The sequence below is a fragment of the Ranitomeya variabilis genome, chromosome 2 (genome assembly GCF_051348905.1).
Source record: "Ranitomeya variabilis isolate aRanVar5 chromosome 2, aRanVar5.hap1, whole genome shotgun sequence".
Lineage (NCBI taxonomy): Eukaryota > Metazoa > Chordata > Amphibia > Anura > Dendrobatidae > Ranitomeya > Ranitomeya variabilis.
The window spans coordinates 808,751,273-808,764,775 of record NC_135233.1 but is presented as its reverse complement, the minus strand read 5'-3'; the positions used below and the strand labels follow the sequence as shown (position 1 = coordinate 808,764,775).

At 44.1% G+C, this 13,503-nt stretch overlaps 1 protein-coding gene across 1 annotated transcript in view; it reads right to left on the bottom strand.

The window, feature by feature from the left end:
• LMBRD1 (LMBR1 domain containing 1) overlaps positions 1 to 13,503 on the bottom strand; it is a 310,836-nt gene that overhangs the window by 285,139 nt on the left and 12,194 nt on the right. Inside the window, exon 3 of the mRNA XM_077289961.1 lies at positions 10,644 to 10,707. Coding sequence (XP_077146076.1) covers positions 10,644 to 10,707 — 64 coding nt within the window. The remainder of the gene's footprint in view (positions 1 to 10,643; positions 10,708 to 13,503) is intronic.

Here is a 13,503-nt window from a genome sequence, read left to right as displayed (position 1 = left end):
ATGGCTGCCAGTATTCACCTTTATGCTAGTTTTCGTCTCTGGAGAAAGAAGTATCATTTCTTCTGAAATTGAAACTTCAGGAATGTGAAGAAAGAAGGATTCGCCAGGAGACACCTGGACAAATCAGACAGACTGAATACTAGACAAATACTGCTTAAACCCCGCCTATTGCATTCCTTTTTGTAGAACAATATAGTACTGTGTATCCGGAAATAAACGCAGTTGCTGTGATCGTTGCCGACACTTGTAGACGCACGAGCATCAACTAAGATTGAACCAGCCTTTGTCTGACTCATTCTTACCCGGTACCAGATGCTCTGCGCATACTTTAATTTGGAATGACTGGTGAATGAGGGTTATTGTCGTGACGACCCCGACACTTACATGCTGACATAATTGATTGAATAGACAAGCTCTGCTGTTTTACACCCTATTGCTTCCCATGTTAATATTAGCACTTGGCACTTTGTCATCTATAATTTCATGCTAGGATACCTGCAGCCAACATTTACCTAATCCCGCTCTGTTTTATGTCTTTTCTTATTTGATTTATTTATGATGTTATGTGATGGACAATAAAATTTAAATGATTTATTGAAATATTTGGACGTAGTACTCCCATATTTTTTTTCTGGTTGATAACTGCATTCAGGAGTGTCCTTTTATAGGCGGTTGCCTGCGATATAACCACTAGGTTATGAATGTTTTCGGCATTTGTGTATTGATGGTGTTCTATTTGGTTTGTATTTATACTCTTGCTTAATGGTGTTGCAGCCTCTGTGTCCTTTCAGTAAAGGTATGTATGTACTGACAGAACATGTGACACTAAGACTGCACAAAGGTGGATTTCCTTTCACTAAACACGCGACTTCTGAACAGCATTGCTTGCACTAAAAAATGTTAGGGGCTTCATAGTAAAATGGGTGAATACATACCCACATGCCATTTTTTTGTTATTTGATACCATAAATCTATTTCATGCCTATATTTTTCTCACTTCACAAACTCAGACTTTTTAGTGCTGATGAATCACACACAAGTCAGATTACAAAACTATTTAAATGACACAGGTTGTTAAGTAACAAAACAGACAAAAACCAAGGGGGTGGATACTTTCACAAGACACTAAGCCCAAGCTTGTGACTAGGATAATATAGGATAAGGTGGTTTGCACGTTAATGACCGGGCCAATTTTTACAGTTCTGACCAGTGTCACTTTATGAGGTCATAGCTCTCGAACGCTTCAACGGGTCCCACTGATTCTGACACGGTTTTCTCGTGACATATTGTACTTCACGATCGTGGTAAAACTTCTTCGATGTAACTTTTGCAATTTTCAAACTGCCCTTAAATCAGTCATGTCACACAATAGTTAATAAATAACAGTTCCCACATGTCTACTTTATATCAGCACAATTTTTAAAACAATAAAACAATTTTTGTTGTTAGGAAGCTGAAAGTGTTAAAAGTTGACCAGCGATTTCTCATTTTCCAACAAAATTTACAAAATCTTTTTTTTTTTAAAGGGACAACCTCACATTTGAAATGAATGAGGGGCCTGAATGACAAACTACCCAAAAGTGACACTATTCTAAAAACTGCATCCCTCAAGGTGTTCACAACCACATTCAACAAGTTTATTAACCCTTCAGGTGCTTACAGGACTTTTTGGAATGAGGGAATTTTTTTTTTCTTTTACAAAACATATTTTAGACCTAATTTTTTTTTATTTTCACAAGGGTAACAGGAAACATGGACCCCAAAATTTGTTTTCCAATTTCTCCTGAGAATGCAATACCCCATATGTGGGGGAAAACCACTGATTGGGAGCATGGCAGAGTTCGAAAGGGAAGGAGCGCCGTTTGGCTTTTTGAATGCAAAATTTGCTGGAACAATTGGCGGAGCCCCTGAGGTGCAAGAACAGAAACCCCCCCCCCCTAATTGTACAAACTACACTCCTCAATTAATTCATCTAAGGGTGCAGTGATCATATTAACACTACAGGTTTGTCACAGAATGTTATACCCATTGAGCAGCAAAGAAAAAATAAGCACGGTACATTTTTACCACGAAAATTGTGTTTTAGCCCCAGGTTTAACATTTTCACACAAGAAAAGGGTAAAAATGGCACCAAAATTTGTCCCACAATTTCAACTGAACGTGGCAATACCCCATATGTAGCTATACAGTACTACTTAGATATATGGAGGGACTCGGGAGGGACGGAGCCTCCTGGAGAGCAGATTTTCCTAGAAGAGTTGGCGGACTCCATATGCAGAGCCCCTAATTGCTAGAAGAGCAGAATCCTCCCTCTAGTGTCTCATTTTGGAAATTATGCCCCTTTGACGATTTTGACTCCATGGGCGTTTTCAAGAAACAACCAGCAATGAATGTTGCCGAGTAAAAATTGCAAACTGCCGTTGCAGTCACCAGTACGTTGCAGCCACCAATACGTTATGCCCAGCTCATTTTTCAGGAGACACGCACCCTTAAATTAGGCAGGCTCTCATCACTAGAGAAATGCCAAGCATTTGGACGGTAAATGTGGTTTAGACAAACTGGGGCTCAGAAGGGAGAGGGGCATTTGGATTTGGGAGCGCTGAACTTGTTTTGGAGAGTGAGGAGCCATTTCGATTTTCGAGAGCCATTGTATATCAGTAAAGTGGAAGCCCCCTATATTTCCGTTAACAGATGCTGGACCAGAGTGGGGACTTGTTTTTTATGGATCAAGTAGAAGCTTTTATTGGGAACATTTTACATAACGTTTGGGATCCCATTTATCCGCTGCTTTACGCTGAGCACTTACTTTGAGGTTTTCATCTAAATCTCCGAACGACGTGATTCTGATGAAACCCCTGAGGATCCATTCACTATAATGAGGCAGCAGAGTTACCGTATATACTCGAGTATAAGCCGAGATTTTCAGCCCACTTTTTTGGGCTGAAAGTGACTCTCGGCTTATACTCGAGTCAGTGTCGGGGGGGGGGGGTCGGCGGGGCGGGGGGAGGGGGAGCGGTGCAGTGACATACCTGCTCCTGGCGCTGTCCCTGCATGTCCCATGGTCTCCGGGCAGCACTTCCTGTGTTCAGCGGTCACGTGGTACCGCTCATTAAAGTAATGAATATGCACGCATATTCATTACTGTAATGAGCGGTACATGACCGCTGAACACAGGAAGATGCCGCCGGCTCCCGGAGACTATCTGACAGTGAGACGCTGCCAGGGACAGCGCCGGGAGCAGGTAAATATATCGGGGGAGGTGAGCATTGCGTGATAGCCACCTTCCTCGTTCCACCGCTGCGCGCCACTCTGTCTTCCGTCCTCTGGCTGTGACTGTTCAGGTCAGAGGGCGCGATGACGCGATTAGTGCGCGCCGCCCTCTGCCTGAACAGTCAGTGCAGAGGATGGAAGACAGAGCGGCGCGTGGAACGAGGAAGGTGACCATCGCAAGTGCTGGGGCCGGAGCGAAGAGAGGTGAGTATGTGATTTTTTTATAATAATCGCAGCAACAGCAAATGGGGCAAATGTGTGGAGCATCTTATGGGGCCACAATGTATGGAGCATCTAATGGGGCCTCAATGTATAGAGCATCGTATGGGGCCACAATGTATGGAGCATCGTATGGGGCCACAATGTATGGAGCATCGTATGGGGCCACAATGTATGGAGCATCTCATGGGGCCACAATGTATGGAGCATCTCATGGGGCATAATGTGTGGAGCATCTAATGGGGCCTCAATGTATGGAGCATCTTATGGGGCCATAATGTGTGGAGCATCTTATGGGGCCATAATGTGTGGAGCATCTTATGGGGCCATTATTAACTTTTGTGCAGCATTATATGAGGCATATTTTAATATGGAGCATTATATGGAGCGTATTTTGTATGGAGCATCTTATGGGGCCCATCATGAACTGGATGGAGCAACATATGGGGCTCCTGATTCAATATGGATATTCAAAAACATTTAACCTACTGATGTCTCAATTTTACTTTTATTGGTATCTATTTTTATTTTTGACATTTACCGGTAGCTGCTGCATTTTCCACCCTAGGCTTATCTCGAGTCATTAAGTTTTCCCAGTTTTTTATGGCAAAATTAGGGGGGGGGGGGGGGGGGTCGGCTTATACTCGAGTATATACGGTACTCTGGACTTCCTCTAGCCTCTGTTCAGTGGAGTCCTTTTCAGAAGCACACAAAACTGTGGCTGACAGCACGTTTATGCAATCCTAAAAAGACGGACACCTCCAGATCATAGGTCCTATGGTGTCCACAGTGCCTTCATGTGCCTCATTATAGGGAATCTTCTGCAGGGAGTTCTGTCTGAATCTCATATTTCAGAGATTTACACGGAAGCCCCGATGTAAGCGTTCAGTGCAGGATAATAATAAGCCAAGCTTTTGAGAGGCAAAAATGAATGAATCAACAGGTGAAGAATTGGTTTTATTTTATTTTTTTCTCAAGGATGATGGATAGTCGCAAACGATCAAACAAAGAAGAACTGCTTACATTTTTGTGCCAGATGCAGTGTGAAAGACTGATGGAAAGCATGCCAAGACGCATGAAGGCTGTGATTAAAAATCATGGTTATTCCACAAAATATTGATTTCTGAACTCTTCCTGAGTTAACACATTAGTATTGTTGTTTCTAAATGATTATGCACTTGTTTTTCTTTGCATTATTTGAGGTCTGAAAGCACGTTTTTTTTTTGTAATTTTGACAATTTCTCCTTTTCAGAAAAAAAGCGGCTTGAAAAAGGCTCATTTGAGACGAAACGTTGCCACAGCATGTGGGTTTGAAATAAAACCACATTTTTTTTTTCACCTTTAAGCTATGGAGTGCAGCCTGCATTTTTTCCTATGTCCAGAAAAAAAATAAAAAATGTATTGCTTGGAAATTCGGAGACATGTCTGAAGTTTATAGAAAAAATGAACAATTTACATTTAACTCAAAAATATAACTTTAAAGAGAAAAATCAGGCAAACTGAACATTTTGCAGTGGGCTCTAAATTGTTGCCAGAGCTGTGTATATGTATTTTTTATTTATTTTTTTTTTTTAAATGTTTGGATCGTTACATGGGGCCTATTCTGTACGGAGCATTACATGGGGCCCATTCTGTATGGAGCAGTATATGGATCCCATTATAAATGGAGCAATATATGGGGCCCATCATATAATGTATGGAACAATAGATGGGGCATTATATGGGGCCCATTATGTATGCAGCATTAGGTGAGGTCTATTATGTATGGCGCATTATATGGATCCTATTATATGGGGCACCACCATATACCGTATGGAGCAATATATGGGTTTCACCATGTATGGAGCATAATATGAGGCCCATCATATACTGAATGGAGCAATATATGGGATATTATATGGGGCCCATGATATATAGAGCATTACATGGGGCCTATCATATATGGGGCCCATGATATATGGAGCAATATATGGGTTTCACCATGTATGGAGCATTATATGAGGTCCATTATATATTGAGTATTACATGAGGCCCATCATATACTGAATGGAGCATTATATGGGGCACATTATGTATGGGGCCCATCATATACTGTATGGACCAATATATGGGGCCCATTATATATGGAGCATTATATCCCCCATCCTCTGTAATTCTATGCCTCAACACGTCCGATTCCACCACCCTCGGATCCTTCAGACGGAACCTGAAAACCCATCTCTGCAGGAAAGCCTACAGCCTGCAATAACCATTCTGCCGCCTCATCAACCACCCAAGCTGCCGCCACGTCACCAACTACCCAAGCTGCCGATCGCCACCGCCAGAGCTGCCGCCACGTCACCGACCACCCGAGCTGCCGCCTCACCAACCAACCGAGCTGCCGCCACATCACCAACCACCCATGCTGCCGCGTCGCCAACGCCAGAGCTGCCGCCCCACCAACCACCCGAGCTGCCGCCTCACCAACCGAGTTGCTGCCTCACCACCACCAGTGCTGCAGCACACCAACCTCCTGTCTTCCCCATTATCCCGAAGAATGTAAGTTCGCAAGGACAGGGTCCTCTCCCCTCTGTATCAGTCTGTCACTGTAAATTTGTTTACTGTAAACAATATCTATAACCCTGTACGTAACCCCTTTTCACATGTACAGCACCATGGAATTAATGGTGCTATATAAATAAATAAATAATAATAATATATGAAGCCCATCATATATTGTATGGCGCATTATATAGGGCCCATTATGTATGAAGCATTAGGTGAGGCCCATGATGTATAGAGCATTATATGGGGCCTATCATATATGGAGCATTATATGGGCCCAACATATACTGTATGTAGCAATATATGGGGCTCACTATGTATGGAGAAATATATGGGGCTCATCATTCTGTATAGAGGAATATATGGTGCTCTTTATAATGTGTGGAGCATTATATGGGGTCCATTATACTGAATGGAGCAATATATGGGGCTCATACTGTATGGAGCAATATAAGGGGATTATTATACTGCATGGAGAATTATATGGGGTCCATTATTCTGTATGAAACAATATATGGGGCTGATTATTCTGTATGGAGCACTGTGTGGTGCCCGTAATACTGTATGATATGCAGGGGGCGGGGGAGAGTCAGCTCACCGTTGATGTGAAGGTGAGATGCAAGCTTGTGTCTCGCAAGAAACAGACCTGTGTGCAGCTTGAAGATAAATCAGGAAAGAAAGGATGCGCGTGCGCAGATGGGGATCGCGGCGGCCATTTTCCGGAAGCCCCGGGCAGCAGAGCTCCATCTGCGAACGTGCGGCCTCAGGAAGATGGCCGTGCGCACCGATAACAGGATTCACCCGGCCCTGCTGCATTACCGGGGCTGCTGCATCACCTCACCGGGGAAAGGGACCCCGCTCACTGCGCCTCCTCATCTCCACACCTCTGCCACCACGGTAACCACAGGATTCACCCGGCTCTGCTGCATTACCGGGGCTGCTGCATCACCTCACCAGGGAAAGGGACCCCGCTCACTGCGCCTCCTCATCTCCACACCTCTGCCACCACGGTAACCACAGGATCACCCGGCTCTGCTGCATTACCGGGGCTGCTGCATCACCTCACCAGGGAAAGGGACCCCGCTCACTGCGCCTCCTCGTCTCCACACCTCTGCCACCACGGTAACAACAGGATTCACCCGGACCCCTCTCACGCCATACCTCTCACTGTGCCTCCTCATCCCAACACCTCTGCCGGTAACCACTGCTGCCACCCTCCCATGGACACCAGATAGGTATCCCCCATATCCATAAATGATGGATAAATAAGTAGCCACAGCTTATGGTAAAGCAATAGATAGAGAGATTCCAGCCCTGCAAAAGGGCACAAAAGGGGAAGTGTGTTGTAGGGGTCATACCAAAATCCACCCCGAACTCGCAAAAATGGAACCCCGCATAAACAGCAAACAGGGACCTAAGCAGGTAAACTAATAGCCGACATGCAAAAAAAATCTTATTTATTGGACATCCAGTTGTTGAAGTATAGTACCATAAGGAACTCAAATAGTTCCAACAGAAGAGGAAAATCAACACAGCAATCCACATGACGTGTGTGGGAGAACAAAGACAAGGCCCATTTTCATCTGAAATCCAGAGATGTCGCTATAGATATGCAGACCCATAATACTATAAGGGGCAATTTTTGGGGCTCATTATTCTATATGGAGCACTCTGTGGTGCCCATAATACTATATGGAGCAATATATGGGCTCATTATTCTGTATGGAGCACTCTGTGGTGCCCAAAATACTATATGGAGCAATATATGGGCTCATTATTCTGTATGGAGCACTATGTGGTGCCCATAATACTGTATGGAGCACTATGTGGTGCCCATAATACTGTATGGAGCACTATGTGTTGCCCATAATACTGTATGGAGGACTATACTGTCCGGTTTCTGAGCTATTGCAGAATTTTCAATAGTTATCACTCATGTAATGTAAGTACTAAGTGAAATCTATGGCACTGTACTATATCTATATTTCTCTGCCGTATCTGTGCATCATGTATGTGTTAAAGGGGCCCAATATGATTCTTTCACCCAGCGTCCACTGGAACCGGCCCTGCTCAGACACACGGATGTGTGCATGCCGCCTATAACAGACCTCTCTACTTCCTTCTAGATAAATGCAGAAAGAAGGGGCATTTGCTTGTGCAGCAGATGATAATTTTTCAAATTGACAAACTTCAATATTAAACAATGACCTGATTGCATTTACACAGTCCAACTAGTCACAATGTGCCAGACATGAGTTGCAAGTGGTTATAACTGGCCACTGGTTACATAAACATATAAAGTATATATTTAAATGCATCACTATCTAATACTCTCAAAACTTTAAAAAGTAAAAATCCAAGGATGTCAAAAATGTCATAATAAGGTACAACACCACAACAGAATCCTGGAACAGGATTTCATTACTCTTTGTCCAGAGAATCAATTGTTGTGCACAAAGGGCATAATAGTAGGCTTTATTTTCTAATAATCCTGGAATACACAGTGACACTAGGTGAAAAAAAGGTTAAAATAAAGCTCATACGTTGTATAGGATAAGCAACACATTTCTATCAAAGGACAATGCTTCATAACAAATACAACAAGGTTTATTGTGAGCAGTTCTCCAGATCAGCAGCTTAGAAAAATGCACCATAAAAGGAAAGCTTTTTCTACATATTACAGGTTTACCAACTTCTGTAACATGGCAAAAACACATGTTGTTATCTCAATCATTTACTAATATGATACATTTAGCTATTTAGGTTTAAATGCATTTTGGCACAGTCGAGTGGCAGCGGTTATTGACTGCAGAAGGCACAACTTACACTCGGGTGAGAGGAGCAAAAACAGCTGGTGTCATAGTATCACCGTATTATCGGAGATGTCACAATGGTATCAATTGGACAAAACAACTTACAAACCACATGAAAGTAACCATGGCCCCTCAGATATGCTCTATCAGTCTCGTGGCACCTTTACCTGAAAATAGAGTTAAAACGCCCTCTGAACCGTACATACAGTGGGCTGATGGTTTTTCCTTATATACTGTAGCATCTCCTGCATGGGCAGAAAATAACATTTAACTCTACATTTTCTGGTAAAGGTTCCACAAGACTGATAGAACATATCTGAGGGGTCCATCAGGCAAACCCCGAGGCTCTACGTATTGCCGGTATTGAAAGCGTATCTTTGCCCACTTAAGGTGGCAGCCTAAACAAATTGTTAAGGAGAATAGCCAAGTGAATAATGTGCTCTAATGCCCAGGGGCCTGTAGGTTTTGACATGGCAATGTTTTTATCATTTCTCTATTGTCATTTATTGTTGGCATTTTCCTTTTTATATTGCGCTGTTACTTTTCTGTAGACGCATCATGGGTTAATTTGAAGGGGAGTGTTGCTGGTATATAAGTTACCCCCTCTCATTCCAAGACCCGTTGTAGCGTAGTGTCTACACGAAATGGCCGTTGTCCACATGGTCACCTGCGCTCCCCCGCCTCCATATCTTTTTTATGTAACTAATAAAGACATTTTTTTCACCGATCAAAGTCCACGGAGTGCCACCCTTCATCTTCTGAAGGAGCTTATCTTCCAGGGGTGTCCACAGAACGGGTCAGTCATCTTCTGAAGGAGCTTATCTTCCAGGGGTGTCCACAGCACAGGTCAGTCATCTTCTGAAGGAGCTTATCTTCCAGGGGTGTCCACAGCACGGGTCAGTCATCTTCTGAAGGAGCTTATCTTCCTTAGGTGTCCACAGCATGGGTCAGTCATCTTCTGAAGGAGCTTATCTTCCAGGGGTGTCCACAGCACGGGTCAGTCATCTTCTGAAGGAGCTTATCTTCCTTAGGTGTCCACAGCATGGGTCAGTCATCTTCTGAAGGAGCTTATCTTCCAGGGGTGTCCACAGCACGGGTCAGTCATCTCCTGAAGGAGCTTATCTTCCAGGGGTGTCCACAGCATGGGTCAGTCTTCGGTGGGAGTAACAATCTGCATTCTACGCTCTCTTGGAGATATGCGAGTTTGTTAAGTGATGGTTTTCCTTCTCCTTTCACAGCATGGCGAGGGTCTTGGTAACTGGACCCATCACACCGATTTGCAGGACATTAAGGCCCGTGTAAGTGTAATGAGATTTAAAGGGAAGCTACACTTTTTCTAACATAATGGCTGAAGCACTCATTACAGAAGTCATCAAGTGTTAAAATCTGGTGACCAATGTCCCGCCAAGCAGCTTTTAGGGCAGTTTGACATATTAGGGTCAAAGGAACGAGTGGTCTCATCCAATGTCTAAAAAATTCCATCTTCCACATATAAAAGTGTAGCTGTACAATTACTTGTTCTTATTAAAAGTAAATTTAAGTTTCTGGTCAAAGGATTAGTAGGTTGCATAAATAGAGAGATACCAACAGTATGAATCCTTACCTGCAACCGCTAAGGGGTTAAACTGTAGCAATCCGAACTAGCTCTGATCACTGCAGTTACAGACATGTGACGGCTGGAGAACACAGATATTACTGCACAGAGGCTATGGCAATTGGATGCAAAAATGACCAAAGAGTATTTTTTTTTTACAGAATGCTTTTCCATATGAACTTATATTTGCATCTAATACTTACTGTAATATCCAATTAAAACGGTGTTCTCAATCTGAGCCCGCGTGGCATTATTCTCCGCCCAGCCCTAAATAGGATAAAGGGGATTAGTAGACTGCTGCTTGCCTTGCTAGATATTTGGCAACTCCACTCACATATAAACTGCACAACTTCATATTTTGTGATTATTAAATTATGAAATCAAACTACATAAATTATCCAAGATTGATTTTAGAGATTCTATGAAAACCCACTTTGACCCCTGCAACATTAACTCGACAGCTGCACAGTAAAGGCGAGAACCTCATTAGAATATTTAGAGGGTTTGCACAAATAATGGAAGAAACACTTTAAGAAGCAAAAATAAATAAAATTATGCGACCACTTTACTGCAGGAGTTCTAAAAATGGCCAACTGCCTACAATCCTTAAAGGGAACCTCAACAGCTGATATATACTGCCTGATCCACGGACAGCATTTATGTCTGACTCTGAAACACTGCGGCGTTTCAGAGAAAAACAAACAAACTTTTATCAGCTGCCGAAGACCAAGCCGCACTGGAGACCAGGGCTGTGACGTCGGAGTCTGTGTCATGGAAATTGAGGGGTCGGAGTGGGAGATTTGGCTTACCGACTCCACCGCCCTGTTTCAGAGCCTGGCTGAGATCATACAGCCTTGGATCAGGCAGCATGTATTAGTTCTCAGGTTCTCTTTACTGTACAACTAAAACCACTTTATTTCTGAGGTCAATAACTCAAGAAAATGCAATCCAAGCTCCGTAAATAATTTTATGAGGTAGCTTGAGAGGCTAAAAGATCTCCCACTGTGTATAAAACTGGTAGCAGAATAGCCAGTAGCGATGTCAGCGTGTCAGATAAGTGTTCTTCCAATAAGGAGCCATGCATACAAGGATGGGAATAAGGAGCCATGCAGACAAGGATGAGAATAAGGAGCCATGCATACAAGGATGGGAATAAGGAGCCATGCACACAAGGATGGGAATAAGGAGCCATGCACACAAAGATGGGAATAAGGAGCCATGCACACAAGGAGGGGGATAAGGAGCCATGCACGCAAGGAGGGGGATAAGGAGCCATGCATGCAAGGATGGGAATAAGGAGCCATGCAGACAAGGATGAGAATAAGGAGCCATGCATACAAGGATGGGAATAAGGAGCCATGCACACAAGGATGAGAATAAGGAGCCATGCACACAAGGATGGGAATAAGGAGCCATGCACACAAGGAGGGGGATAAGGAGCCATGCACACAAGGATGAGAATAAGGGGCCATGCATACAAGGATGGGAATAAGGAGCCATGCATACAAGGATGGGAATAAGGAGCCATGCAGACAAGGATGAGAATAAGTAGCCATGCACACAAGGATGGGAATAAGGAGCCATGCACACAAGGATGGGAATAAGGAGCCATGCACACAAGGATGGGAATAAGGAGCCATGCACACACACTAGGATGGGAATAAGGAGCCATGCACACAAGGAGGGGGATAAGGAGCCATGCACACAAGGATGGGAATAAGGAGATATGCACACAAGGAGGGGGATAAGGAGCCATGCACACAAGGATGGGAATAAGGAGCCATGCACACAAGGATGGGGATAAGGAGCCATGCACACAAGGATGGAAATAAGGAGCCATGCACACAAGGATGGAAATAAGGAGCCATGCACACAAGGATGAGAATAAGGGGCCATGCATACAAGGATGGGAATAAGGAGCCATGCATACAAGGATGGGAATAAGGAGCCATGCACACAAGGATGGGAATAAGGAGCCATGCACACAAGGATGGGGATAAGGAGCCATGCACACAAGGATGGAAATAAGGAGCCATGCACACAAGGAGGGGGATAAGGAGCCATGCACGCAAGGAGGGGGATAAGGAGCCATGCACACAAGGATGGGGATAAGGAGCCATGCACGCAAGGATGGGAATAAGGAGCCATGCACACAAGGAGGGGGATAAGGAGCCATGCACGCAAGGAGGGGGATAAGGAGCCATGCACACAAGGAGGGGGATAAGGAGCCATGCACGCAAGGAGGGGGATAAGGAGCCATGCACACAAGGATGGGGATAAGGAGCCATGCACGCAAGGATGGGAATAAGGAGCCATGCACACAAGGAGGGGGATAAGGAGCCATGCACGCAAGGAGGGGGATAAGGAGCCATGCACACAAGGATGGGGATAAGGAGCCATGCTCACAAGGATGGGAATAAGGAGCCATGCACACAAGGAGGGGAATAAGGAGCCATGCATACAAGGATGGGAATAAGGAGCCATGCACACACACACACACAAGGAGGGGAATAAGGAGCCATGCATACAAGGATGGGGATAAGGAGCCATGCATACAAGGATGGGAATAAGGAGCCATGCACGCAAGGATGGGAATAAGGAGCCATGCATACAAGGATGGGAATAAGGAGCCATGCACGCAAGGATGGGAATAAGGAGCCATGCAGACAAGGATGGGAATAAGGAGCCATGCACACAAGGATGGGAATAAGGAGCCATGCACACAAGGATGGGAATAAGGAGCCATGCAGACAAGGAGGGGGATAAGGAGCCATGCAGACAAGGATGGGAATAAGGAGCCACTAGCAAAAGGATTTACTTAGTGTGAACAGTGTTCACAATAATATCTTGGTTATACTCCATTATATGCTGTGCAGTTTTAATTATGTTAATCACAATGTTATGTAGCATTGCCCTACCTATAGATGTGGCCTCATATCGGATGTCATTCTCATTACAATTTTCTGTGTAGCTCCTCATATTTTTTTATAACATGATACAATTTATATTATTGCTCTAACGTGTGAACGCAGACTAAAGGAGTTTGGTTGTTGACCACAGTCT